The 14730-nt window shown below is 40.5% G+C and overlaps 1 protein-coding gene across 1 annotated transcript in view; it reads left to right on the forward strand.

The window, feature by feature from the left end:
* The first annotated feature begins 7054 nt into the window (after window positions 1–7054).
* The window catches only part of LOC119900370 (glypican-1-like), a 45278-nt gene continuing 37602 nt past the window's right edge, over window positions 7055–14730 (forward strand). Inside the window, exon 1 of the mRNA XM_038715244.1 lies at window positions 7055–7205. Coding sequence (XP_038571172.1) covers window positions 7055–7205 — 151 coding nt within the window. The remainder of the gene's footprint in view (window positions 7206–14730) is intronic.

Consider the following 14730-nt stretch of genomic DNA (forward strand, 5'->3'; position numbering starts at 1 on the left):
TATCAAACCAAACACCAAGGTTCTTTGCCACAGGCTTAATGTGATTTACTAGGGAACCAGCAGATGGCAGTATTTGATTTGCCATCTGCTGAGACCCGATGACCAGGATTTCTGTTTTGTCTGAGTTCAGCTGGAGGAAATTATTTGACATCCATTTTTTAACTTCACAAAGGCAGTTGTTAAGTGAACTCAGCATTCCAGGGTCTGTGGATCTGACGGGCAAGTATATTTGTGTGTCATCAGCATAAATATGAAAAGAAATGCCATGTTTATGGATAATATGTCCAAGGGGAAGCAGATACAAGGAAAACAAAATGGGTCCTAAGACCGACCCCTGAGGCACACCATATTTAACTGGACAGAATGAGGAGACATAGTTGTTTACAAGTAAAGGGATGACCAAAGTTATTACAATTCATCCTGAGGTTGACATGGATGTCTGTACATTTGTGTAATTTTACACCACTATTCAATAGTTGTTGTAGACATTTCACTTAAAACCACAAAAAAGTATAGGATTACAGTCTTTTAGGGAAGCTTTTAACAGGGTAGTAATGTACAGTGAGGTGAGAGGTGACAATGGCTCTCTCAGAAACAGTGGAGCAGTGGAGCTCCACTGCTAAAAGCTACTGATTAGTTCAGTGACAATGGTGATTCAGTATAGTCAGTTCAGTTGGATGATTCTGTATTAAAGATCTGTTCATACATGTAGAGATATTTCGGTCTGAATTAAATTAGTGCACCGATCGATGGACCAGTCCCCTCGTCTGTTCTCTCACATTTACACTAACTCATTCACCCTATTTTCAGATTGAAGCAGGTTCACTTTGCCATGGATGCCAGTCATTCACTCCCATGCCATTATGTCAATGTTTATTGGCTGCGGCTCAGAGATCTTATCATGAATGACAGATAGTTTGGATCAAAAGTGGCAGGTAAGCTATTAAAGATGCATCATCTGTGTTATTTATTGTGTGTAGGTGTGTGTACTGTATGTAACAGCCAAGTGTGTTGTGCTTTGTGGTAGACAAATATATATTATATACAGCTTTTTACTGATATTCATCATTCCTTGGTTCAGTCCTGCTACTGCAGATGAGACCAAGACTGACTTGAGTTTAAATCTGCTGAGAAGGAAGTATCTGTCATTGCGACTTACAGACTTAAAGGTAGATGGGGTAGAACAGAAAAATACTTCACCAACACACTACAGGTTGAAACAGGCAAAGCTGCTTTGTCTTTTATTATCTATCTCCATGCTCTGATGCATCAAAAACATGCACTTGGAAATACAGAGCCCTAAGATGTATCTATATGATACTAAAAGGCTGTGTGTGTGTGTGTGTGTGTGTGTGTGTGTGTGTGTGTGTGTGTGTGAGTGAGAGAGAGAGAGAGAGAGAGAGAGAGAGAGAGAGAGAGAGAGAGAGAGAGAGAGAGAGCAAGAAGGGAAATGGAATATGATATTTAAAAAACTTTTATATTCTAGAGTGTGTGGGCTTTGTTAAGGGGAAATTAAACAGGACAGGAAGTTCAGATGAGGAGAAAATAGAAGAAAACAAGGCAGAGGCTGAGTTTAAAATAGTTCAAAAACAGGTCTAAGATGATGAAACGGGTTCAATCCTGTGGTTAATTCAGATGTGTGTATCTGACCTGACTTGACAAACCTCATATTGTCAGAATCAGAATCACTTTTAATGTCTTTGTATGTCTGCACGTACAAGGAATTTGACTCCGGTCTTACAGTACATTGCTCTTAATGTACATACACAGAGCATGCATAAACAAATAGGACAATAAGGTAAACAAAAACAGACACAGACTACAGTGTATAGTACACAAATACACACAACCATAAACAAAAACAACAACATTTTTGTGCAGGTATTAGTATGTACATGAGGTAGGTAGATATGATCAATGATATACTACAATGATGAATAAATAGTAAGTAGTAAATATAGTAAATATACAGGTAGTTGTTAGAGTCAGAGTAATGAGGTTATTACACAGGGATTGCTCCTGACACTGTGTGACTGTTAATCGTTCATCAGAGTGATGGTCTGCGGGTAGAAACTGTTCCAGTGTCTGTTCGTTTTGTCTTACATGTCTTAAGATCTCAGAGGTTCAACACCAGATAGAGACTCTGTTTGGAGTGAATATTTTTAACAGGATTGATTTATGTCGTAAACAGTGACTCACTAGCTTGTCATTTGTGAAAACAAGACCTAACTGACAACATTTAGCCATCATTGACTCTGTGGCCTGAGCCAACACTGAAATCCTGTACAAATTGGTGCCAAAAAGAAAGCTGAGACAACATGTGTACTCGTCCACAGACAGTATCCACATTGTTACACGAATTAATGACCTAAATATTTGTCGAATATCAGTTCAAACCAGTTTCCAGTGTTGATTTAATCTGACATTTAATATATCACACATTGAGTTTGTTGTTTTTGGTGAACACTGCTTTAAAAAAAATATTCTAATACAAAATCTGGCTGTACCTATACATTTCCAAAACAAAAGCCCCCCCCCCCACACACACACACACATACCCACACCCACACACACACCCACACACCCTGAACACTAAAGTTGCTGGTATGTCCCACCTACCACATTAATCCTAATGGCACTTAGCCTGCCAAAGAAATAAATCATTGGCTGGATTATCACTTGCCCTTGCTTTACACTACAGTATAGGCATGTAGGTAGGTGTGTGTGTGTGTGTGTGTGTGGACATGTGTGTGGACATGGAGGTTGTGCTTAAACAGTCAACAAAGCTGTAAATACCAGTTGATAACTTGGGAAAGTCACTTGATACCCAATTTCATAGTAAAGGTCGTGACATTTAACTTCAATTCATGACAGACAACAGACAATGCTGGGTTAGTGATGAATATGATCACATTCTTTTCTCTGTAAAGGTCTGTGCTTCTACATGTTTGGGTTGCTGAAAAGAGCTAGCAAAAGAGTTTACACCTGAACTACTTTGTAATTCATATACCACTGATTAACGACCGCCTGAACCAAATACCAGGTAATACAGCGTGGTCACCTGATAATTCTTCACTTTATGAGTTGAATGGGACATGCTGAGTGCACCATGGGCCTTTTTTACAGAATACATTTTGACATGTCACAGTAGGAAAAGCACAGGTGTAAATAATAAAATGAATGATGCTGATTCTGTTTCAGTTTCAGGGTAACACCTTAGCTTTTCCTTCTTTGAAAGGTCAGAATTACATTTTAACATTTCAGACAGTCCTTGTCAATCTAATAAATCTTGGCCTTAAAATGACATTGGAATATCTAATCCCTGAACTGGGTCTCAGCTCTGGTCCAAGCCTTATCTTATTCAGCTATGTCCAGCTTTCTAGCCCATGCTATTTTGCAGCATATACTTGTGCACCAATCCAATGACTACAGTGAGGATTTTGTAATTCTTGGCTAATTCAAAGTACACTAATGGTCAAAATTACGGATCAGTGTTGACACCATAACATTTTAATTTTTATGGCTGTATTTTCAAGTGAACAATAGTGAGATAACAGGAAATGAGGGAAGAAAGAGATTGTAAATTACCTGCCACAAAGGGCTCCAGCCAGGGTCAAACCAGGAAACGGTGTTGTTTACGGTCAGTGCTTTAACCCCTGGGCCACTCTGGCAACATGGACACCTTAACATTACACCAATATGTGATTTTTGAGCATCTCATTCTAAGATTTTAGATATTCATATCATCTACTCTTCTGGGAAGGCTTTCCACAAGATTATTTAACCTGGCTACGGGGATTATCTCCTATTCATTATTGAGGTCCAACACAGATGTTGGCTGATAATTCCTGGCCTGCATTCCACTTCATGCCAAAGGTATCGGATGGGCTCTGTGCAGGTTAATCAAGTTATTCTAAACCAAACTGGGAAAAGCATTTCTTTATGTACCTGGCTTTGTTAAAAGGAACTTCCCCAAACTGTCACCCCAAAGTTTGAAGCACACTGTCAACTAAATGATCATAATATGCTGTAACATTAGACTAAGAGGCTGATCCTCAACCATGAAAAACTGCCCCAGACAACGGTGTTCACATGCTTTAGGCCATTTAATGTAAGTTCCAGTTTGGGGCCATTGGGGATAGGACTTGCCATGAGTTGGTCATGTATGTTCAGGGGGGGGACAGTTGTGTTGTTACAGTGTTGAGGATTGTTGGTTCCTCATACACTATTGAAACCAAATTGAGTTTCTGAAGAGACTTAAGACTTATAAACTGCTAATGTACAGCACCCATTACTATTAATCCCTTCCATTAACCCCAAGCCTGACCTGTATAGCACTAACAGTACTCACACTGCTACATACATTTTACCTTACACTCCTCTGCCACATCCAGTTTAAAAGTATTTACATATTTTACATTTACTCATTTGGCAGACACTTATCCAAAGCCACTTACATTTGAGGTACAACATAAAAGCATCAACAAACCATCAAATAAAGCATGAGATCTACAACTGACAATACATAATTGTAAGAGCACTAATAAATACTAGTAAGAGCTAATAGCACATATCGCATCAATGGGGTAAATACCTAGGGAAAGAAGTAAGATTTAACAAAATGTGTAATCAAAACAGGATAATTGTAAGGGGATAGAAGAAGAAGAGCACAGGAAGTGCATGTGAAGCTGATGATACACAGCAACTTTTAGAGCAATCGTGCAAGGCAACGTTGCCGTCAATGGTAATGAGTAAAGATTACTATCGTAATCCCCTTCCCCCACCACTCCACCACTCCACCACCCACCCCATACCGCCGCTATCCGTTCAAAACATAGTCGGACTTGCCACTAGCAAGATTGCCCAGCAACATTGCTCAAGAAGTTGCCCCGTGTATCATCAGCTTTAGAGGTTAGGAGTTAGAGGTGTTATACGAGAAACTGCTCTCGGAAGAGATGAGTTTTCAAGAACTTCTTGAAGTTGGAGAGGGAGGCCCCTGCTCTGATGGTGTGTGGTAGCTCGTTCCACCATCGTGGTGTTTACAGAAGAGAACAGCCTGGACTGAGATTGCTTTGTGTGTAGGGATGGCAGAGCCAGGCGGCATGATGAGCGCAGTGGCCGAGAAGGAACGTAAGCTTGTATTGTGGAGTTTAGGTAGATGGATGCAGACCCAGTAGTCACTCTGTATGCAAGCATTAGTGACTTGAATTTGACTGGGGAGGCCATGGGGAGCCAGTGGAGGCCACTGAGTACTGGGGTGACATAAATCCTTTTGGGCTGATAAAAACCAGATGCGCTGCTGCGTTCTGAACCATTTGTAGGGGTTTCAAGCTGGAAGACCTACTTGGAGGGCAGTCGAGGCAATCATGGCCTGTACCAAAAGCTTGGTGGCATACTGAGTAAGGTAGGGCCTGATTTTTCTTATGTTGTATAAAGCAAATTATTTAGAGCATATTTAAATCATTAACTCATACCTACAATGTGATTTAATTTCATCTGCATTGTCAGGTGTCAGTCAGATTTCAGGGCTGCCAGTGACCTTTCCTGGCCAGCTTTTGGACCCAGCACTGCCAATGGGAAGGATGTAAGATGTGAAGATTAACAGAGCGTCTGACAGCTCATCGGTCACTTCCTCCAACCCTGCCAAATTGAGCCAGAGGGAAGGTACTGAATCTCCCTGCAGGGTACATAGCCTGTCTACAGCTTTGTGCTCATTTGTGATTCAGGTTTTCATAAATGCTAATTTCTTTCATTTGCACAGCCCATTTCATATTTTTACATGCTGAAAAAATGGACACTTGAACCTCATATCCTGCCCTTGATATGATTATTTAAGAGTCTGTGATAAAGATACAACTCATATTCCGAGGCTCCAGGCCTTCTAAACACTGTGTGGTAGATAATTCAGTCAGGAGCTCAGTCTGAGGTTTGCACAATCAGTAGCTCTATACTTTAATTTACCGGATTTTATTTAGGCTAGTTGTAGTGAAATTATTTTTCTCATGTAAAGCACTTTCAAATAGTTGATCATTTTAGTTGAAGATGTGCTTTACATAGCATAAAATATAACAGAATAGATATTTGAGCTTCTCATAATTTTAAGCTTAACACTACATGCTGTATTTTTTAAACTAAATGTAGCTAATGTTCGCAAATAAAGATTGTCTGTCATTGTCTGCCTAAAATGATTTACTATAATTTTAAGCTTCCACGTTTAGGATTGTGTGCAGGGAAACTAAAACCAATGCAGATTTTTATTGTGTACATTATCACATTCAATTAATGAGAGCAAACACCATACATTTTTGATGGACTCCTGCGCAATTTACTAGGCTACTATTAGCACCTGCAGATGGCGCTGTCTGGCCCCGGTGATTGCAGCAGAAAACACTCGCTCATATCCACAGAGAGAGAGAGAGAGAGAGAATCAACACTGTCCGCCGCACACTCCCTCCAACACACATTTCATTGTCTCAAAGCCTGGAAAGGGGATTTACCGGGCAGTTCTTCTCCCGTCTGAAACCTAATTTAAAACAACGGATTTTGTTCTTTTGTTGCCTTTAAACCAGCAGATTTCCATAATCGTGCACCGATAGTGTGAGCGTGGATCTGCACCGGCTTTGACTGAGCGACACCTGCTCTCTCTTTCTCTCTCTCTCTCTCACACACACACACACGCGCGCGCACACTCTCCTTTCCGCTCTCTTTTGTCTCACACATCTCTGCAGCTCACAGCCAGCAGCGCTGAGGAGGAGGAGGAGGAGGAGGAGGAGCGGGGTGTACCTGACACCTACAGCCGCGCGTCGCAGCTTTCTTCCACCACAGAAAGACCAAGGACTGCCGCCTTCTTTTCCCCGGTTGTCCGTGTGTTAGTTTACCGGAGCTTTGTGCAGTTTCAACGGGGATCACTGCTTCTGCTGGCAGACTGAAAACTCTTAAAAATAAATAAATAGCAACAAAACACTGGATCTTCTAAAAACTGTTTGATTCACTCCGACCAGAAATCTTCAGGATTTTCTGACTGACAGTAAGAAAAAGGACTACACTTAAGAAGATGCGTCTCCCAGTGCTTCTCTGTATGTTGGCGTGTCTGTGCGCAGCACCGGGCCCGGTGGCCGCGGCGGACAGAAGCTGCACCGACCTGCGGCAGTTCTACACCGGGAAAGGATTCACTCTAGCAGGGGTACCCCTGACAGAGATCTCCGGTGAGTTTTGTGGAAAATTACAGAAAAACAAAAATCCACACAATTTAATGCACTTCACTGCACTTAAGTCAGTTTTAGAATTATAATGAAATACATGAAATAGCTGACTTGCTCAAATATCACAAGGTGGTAGTTTTCTATGACATTACCTTGTATTGTGTAATTTCTTATGTCCTAGGCAACAGTAGGGATTTCTCTATTGCAATATTCCTTTAAAATACATATCTAAGATTATTCTTTGGAAAGAGGATCAAATGCCTGGTTAGGGCATTGTGATTGGTTTGAATGAGGATACAAGGCATGTTAATAAACCTCCACCTAAAGCTTGTTTAACCAAGTTTTAAGTTGCATTCACTTGTTTTATTGTTCCACATGCAGTGTGACTACCTCTCAGTTTGTGTGTCTTATTGTGCAATTCTCTAGCCTCTCTATACACTATTTTCCATTTCCCTTACTGAGCAATGCACCCATCCCAACTAAGTGTTTCCCAGTCTATAGACTATACTGCACATCTCTATTATAGTCCTTTTTATTGTCTGCTGAGGGCAGGTGGGTGTAACCGTGTGTCTTGTGAAGCTATAATGGTCTATTCAGGGCATTTATGGTTGTTTGCTGATGTTTTACGCTGCAGGTGTGAATAGCATTTAATGTGCTTTCTGCTCGTGGCTGCCGTAACTCCATATTGAATAGCAGTAGTACACTAATGTGTTCTAGGGCATTTTTCATTGTCTGCTCTGCTCTGGACTGTAGGTTTGTGTGCGGGTGTGAGTGTGTGTGTGACTCAATAGATGCTGAAATGGCCTGTTTTGTCATTTGCATGAACTAATAATTTAGGCTAGATTGAGGCAATATCCAATTACAAGTTAAGAAAGCTCACATCATAAGCTGCTGTAACAAACTTCAGTTGAACCAGAGAAGAGAGTAAGATTTGGGATGATTCTATTCTATTCTTTTGATTCATTGTGGTACTCTCTCCTATCAGTCAGTCAGCCATCCAACAATTTAAGCAATCATGCATTTGATCAATCAATTACCCAGTCAGTCAAATAATCAATCAGCTGGACACTCAGTCAGTCAACCAGCCATCCCACATAAAAAGTCTCTCTCATTTCTCTGGTCTCCAGTCACCAATGCTGATAAAACTGTCTTGGCCTTGAGGAAAGTACAGATGGGATGTGAAATTCAGTTGTTTTCCCCTTTAAGGTAATCATCTGTCACTCTCTGTCATTCCCTGTATTTCACCTAAAGATGTACAGAAAGCAGCGGCCTCACAAAGGGGGAGATGAAGAGAGGCGAGATTGAGGCGTCCCTGTTTGTTAAGTATGGATGATCTGAAGGTCATTTCATGGTGTGTGTCAATGAAAATAGTCTTGTACGGGAGAGTGAGTTATTAGTATTGGATGTGTGTGTCTGTGTGTGTGTGGGCGTATGAGTGAAATACAGATCAACAAACAGACATGAGTGAGGCAAAGACAGGTGGAGACAGAAAAAGAACAGAGAGAAACAGACAGTGAGGTGGGTTGACAGAGACAGAACAAGTGAGTCACTCAAGGTCTCTGTCTCTGCTTCATCGACAACAGAGGAAGAGACCCGACACGATGCTCTCCCTCCCTTTCCATTAAAAACTCATCTTTTATTGACAGATGAAAAACACAAGGCTTCAGTCACTTGGACCTTGATCTGCTCTAGTTATTTGAGCAGGAGTACTTCCATCCCAGAACCCATTAAAACTGACAACCAGATAGAAACAGAAAGATGGCGACCAGCAGCAGAATTCCCCAGCACAGGTGTTCTTCAGTCTGTCTCATCTTAGAGACCCAAAGTTGGTAAATTTAGCTTTTTCCGCTCGGAGTCAGGAGTAGTCAGACTCCTCTGCACTCCTGTGTCAGTGTAACTCCGGAGGTTGTTAGTGTTGATCCGGGTTATATTTCTTATTTAAACAGCATTTTTGTTCAACTGGCTGAGGTACTCATACTGCACCTTGAAAGACTTCATGGATGCAGAGACACATTAATATATAATAAAATATATATAATTGTTACAGTGTTTGCATGTTTGCCCACTACTACCATGCAAGCATGTATTAAAAATTAGTGCTCAAAAGTAACTACTTTCCATTCACAACTCTATTTTGGTATTTCTTTTCTTTTAGCTGTCCCCAAAGGTTCAAACTGACCTGATTATAAAAACATTCAGGTTTGATGCGCATGCCGCCTGTCAGAACGTATAAAAAGTCTTAAAACTGAAGGCCAGAGTTATGCTGGATGAATAAGAAGGGTTTAAGGATAAGAGGACTGGAATCTGTGTTTTTCTCCAAATATGAGACTCTAGTTAAAATGATGAGTTAGTTAAATTATAAAATGATCACTAAGTGGCTTTGTTTTTACTTTATTTCAATATGTATGATTGTGTGATTTTGTAAACTGTAGCCTTCTGTCATAAATACATAATAATGCTGATGCGCTGGACATCCCTTCCTTGCCTATTTTGAATCCAAGGAGGATCTTACCTCATTAAGGTTGTAAAATTGTTATATATTAATAAGGCTATATTATTCAAACATTTTACATCAGAAACAAAAGTGTGTTTTTTTGGGTTTGCACGTGCTAAATATATGGTGTTATATTTAGTTATTTGTATATACGGGTAAATTATACGGGTAAGAATGAGGGCAAAATGTTTCAGTGGCTAAACATAAATGTATCTGAAAACATTCACTGAAAAGGTTAAACACTGGTTGAACCAAAAACCAAACCTGCAATCACTGATCTCTGATCATGCAAAAGTAAGTACACACACGGACACAAAGTACAAGATTGTTTATTTTTCATTATACAGTACAAGGCTGCGTAACAAAATTAAATTTGTAGTCCCTTTATGCTTCACACACAACATATAATTAATTGTATATTAAAATATTGTAACATGTAAAATAAAACAATATATATAGTTACTTATATACAGATATACTTACACCTATACACAAACAACATTCTGCAGTGCATTTTTTGAATTTGCCTCTGGGGTGAATGTAAACAACAGCAACCAGATGATAATATGCTTTCATCTTCACAATAAACAGTCTGACATTTGGGAAACAGAGTCTTGACTATATTTGAGCACCAGATAGAGGAACAGATACAATTGAAGCTGCAAGCAGCGTTGGGCGGGCCCTCGCACGTGTAGCGCGCTGGGGTGTGAGGCGGCCGCGTTGCATATTCTGGAGCTCCGCCGGTGCGGCTGTGAATGTGCTACGCGCTTTGGACGCTGTATTGTGGCGCTACAATAGCACTTGGCGCTATGACTAGAAATGAATATTGGCGTATAGATGTGTTTGGGGCGGGACAGTTATCAAGCATGTAAAGATTGGTGCAGATGTGAGCATGTACACTGAAGTTACAACAACTTCCTGTGTCATGGCGAAGAGTTGATCTTTGACGCCACGCCACTGACACGCCCATTGACGAAAACTCACAGATAGCACAACTTTTCATCGTCAGTGCCTTTAGAAGGCACAGCAGAAATTTGAAGTCGATCCGACTAAATCCCTAGGAGGAGTTCGTTAAAGTACGGAGTGTGTAAATCATCCAAAAATAAAATAAAATTCAAAATGGCCGACTTCCTGTTGAGATTAGGGTATGGGTTCTTGAGGCTTTTTTGTGTGTCTTGATATGATAGATAGCCACAGAAATTTCATATATGTAGGTCAAACGTGCGGCGGGGGCTGCTTCGTTAAAGGTCACTTCCTGTTGCCAGCAGGTGGCGCTATGACTGTGGGTGAATGTTGGCATGTACATGTGATCAGGGCAGGACTCTCATCCTACATGTACACTTTGGTCCAGATGTGAGCATGTACACTGAAGTTACAACTTCCTGTGTCATGGCGAATCATCAACGCCACAGACACGCCCATTGACGAAAACTCACAGATAGCACAACTTTTCATCGTCAATGTCTTTTGAAGGGACAGCAGAAAGTCGATCCGACTAAATCCCTAGGAGGAGTTCGTTAAAGTACGGAGTGTGTAAATCATCCAAAAATGGCTGTAAAATTCTAAATAGCCGACTTCCTGTTGAGTTTAGGGTATGGGTTCTTGAGGCTTTTTTGTGCGTCTTGATATGATACATGTCCCCAGAATTTCGTGCCAGTAGGTTGAACGTGGACGAGGGGCTAATTTTTTCCCATTTTCTAGGTGGCGCTAGCAAGTCATTTTGTCACGCTCATGCGTGAAACCCATAAAAAAAATTTTTTTCACCACTTCTGACATGTGTGCAAAATTTGGGTAATTTGAGTATGTTTAGGCCCCCAAAATTGAGGTTACTTTGCAGAAAAAAAATAAAAATCTCTTCAGTTTCAATAGGGACCTCGCACGATTCGTGCTCGGGCCCTAAATATATACACAGATAGAGGATCTGGGGATGTCTTTCAGTTATCTGGATAAGCGGTACCAAAAAACTGGTTATCAACTCGGTAACTCAACCCAGGGTTTCCCAATCCAGCCGTGAGCGTGTTCACATAAAAGAGGCGGTGTTGGCAGCAGATGACCAATCACACATGAACAAGACTACTGGCAGCAGAGTGGCATATTTTACAAACGAGCAAACTGTAACACTACAGAAATGCGACATAGGCCTAGTCTAAGTAGCACGGCTGCAGCTGACACATGCAGGGAGACGACAGTGTGAATGTCTAAATGAACAGGCGTAGTCTATAATAATGCGTTGATTTGATGTGTTCTTATGAGCTGTTTGAAAATATCAGCTTTATTCTTTCAGTTCGGCTGTGTCGGCGTTTCCACATAAAAAGACTTGGGCACTGACATAGGCGTCGCCAGGTCATTTTTCCAAGTATATCCAGCTGCAGTCCGCAGACCTGACGGAAGTTGACGGAAGTCGAACTTCCAAACATGGTTTGTCCCAGAAGCCACCGCGCAAAAAACGTGATAACGTTAATCTCGGCTCACGTACAGTATAGATCCTAATGCAAACCGTTTTATTCTTTAGAGGCCAACAACAGAACTTTAAATACACTTCTGAGAAGTTTTTAGCCGAGAAATCAACTATGTAGATTTCAAATATCGGCAGTTTTCCAAAAACTGACAGCGAATCTAAAATGTGTTCAAAGTTTGCGGAGTTGAGAAGCTCCGCATGTGCCGACCATGGTGCCAACAGGTGTTATATAGCTGCAGTGAACGTTACCGGCGGCTGCACAGCAACACAAGGAGGTTAACCCGGTTGACATGCATACAATCAATAACTTTAGGCACACACCCTGTGGTGGTTAGGGTAGGAGGAATATACTTCAGGGGGCTGTCAGGAATAGTTAGCTAGCTAGCTCCGGTTAGCTCCCCAAGGCCCAGTCACACAGACCACTGCAGCCAACACAGCAAATTCTCAGTAATGTTGTAAAGTTTTAACCTAAATCAAGATACATGATGTAACGTTAAAGAACATTCTTGGTTCGCTAAACGTGAAATATACAACAACAACAGTAGTATGAATTGAAACATTGCTTTATTATTATCATTAGGCTATTGTAAATAAATATTTGCAGGAATTATAGTATTAATATACTATACGGCGTTTTCATAGAGTTGATCTCTTATCTGGAACATAACCTGCTCCAGTTACCATGGCGGTCATCAGTAAGAAATTAACCACCTTCGTGGTACTGAAAACCCAGGGTTAACCCAGAAGTTACCTGGATAAGCTCAAATCCTGCTTTGTGGTACAGGCCCCAGATATTTACACATGTAGGTGTGCACATATACATACACACCCATAAAATTATACACATTAACATATATTGCCATGAAATAGGGAACATACACGTGTGTACATACACATATGCAATACTAATAGGCCTACTATTATTGTAATGTGACGTGAATTTTACATGATCATTTCATATGTATGAGAATGTCATTCTTTATATTGTGCTCAATGTAACTAATGTACTAATGTATTCATAAGATGTTATGACTTTTAAGCAGAAAAGCCTAACAAGGGGTCACAAATTAGCTTTGGCTACACATCTGTTATTGTAACCTGTTTTTTGTGCATTGGAAATTAGTAAAAAAATTACAAAACTGTGGGCAGGAACCTTGTTATTGTGAGTGCTGGCATTTTGTCTTCTAATAAACTTACATTCAGATTTTTGCAAGTAATTTCTAGCTACTGTTACTCCTACCAATTAGCGAAACATCACTGCAATTAATTGTTGCATGGGGAAAAGTATTTTAAGCCGAGCAATCAAAATTCTCCATCTGTCTCTTTTTTTTCTTTATATCAACGAAGTTGTTGTTAATGGGACAGAGTTTAGAAGTTTGCTTAAAGATTAAAAAATGACGCGTGTAATGCACACGATGCCAGTCTAAAGGGGAAGGAAAGGATTTTAATTTGAACAACTGATACACAAAATTATGCTAGTAACAGATCTGGAGGACAGTCTGGATATGAAACGTTACTGCCAGGTATTAACAGACCTGTTTATGATAAATATAATAATTCTAAAGTAAAGTAGTAATTCATACCAACAGAAATGTCCCTATTCTTCTAACACCTATTGTCCTATAAGGTTAACACCATGTGAATGGAAGTCTTTCCTGCTGTCTGCCTATCTGTCTTTGTGCCTGCAAGCGTTTCTGACACACATTGTGCCCTTTACCTACTTTGTCAATAGTTAAAGGCTAGCTTGTCCTATAGGGTGTGTGTGTGTGTGTGTGAGAGAGCGTCTGTGTGTTTAAAAGTCAGTGAAAGCCAACACCTTCTCCAGGCAAAGACACTTACTTTCATTCACATATGCATTGTCTGTGCAGAGCAGCACACACCCATGCGATCGTATGACACAGAAAAAGTGAGAGACTATGTATCCTGTATGCTTCATATTCTGTATTGGGAAATATTGAGTTTTGACGTGTGTGTGTGTGTGTGATTGTGTGTGTCTGTGTGTGTGTGTAGCCTACATATTGGGTATTTGTTATGTTGTTGCTTGTTTGAAAGAACATAGGAGAGGATGTATGTTCCAGTGACAGAGTTTAACATGATACACTGTATTTTAGGTCACATTACCTGTAGATTAGGATACATAACGTGTTTGGTTACCAGCCAATAACTCTTTAACAAGGCTCAGTCAATTAGAGCAGTGGTTCTCAAACTTCCCCCCCCCCCCCCCCCCCCTCCCCGCAATGTAGCACACATTTTTAGAGAATTTCCAGAAATTAAAATTGAAAATGCAACTTAATCCGCTTTTCCATCCACTGCTGTAATGAATATTAGGAGTTGAGATTGCAGGAGATGACTCAACAAGATGACATAATTAAAAAAGTTACAGTCATACCTCAAACAGTGTATTTCATGTATCCATTGGATGACCGTTACAGTCTCGTCATTGGTCTACAAAAATCTGATGTTTTCCAGTGAATTTTTCATGTCTCTGCTGGAGCGATGGATTCAGTCACGTTCTTCTTGTTGTGAGGTGACAGTGTTAACCACTGCACCACTGTGCCAAGTAGAGATACCACAAT

Source organism: Micropterus salmoides, unplaced genomic scaffold (assembly GCF_014851395.1).
Source record: "Micropterus salmoides isolate LMB-PRFRI ecotype aquatic unplaced genomic scaffold, ASM1485139v1 Ms_hic_scaffold_13, whole genome shotgun sequence".
NCBI lineage: Eukaryota > Metazoa > Chordata > Actinopteri > Centrarchiformes > Centrarchidae > Micropterus > Micropterus salmoides.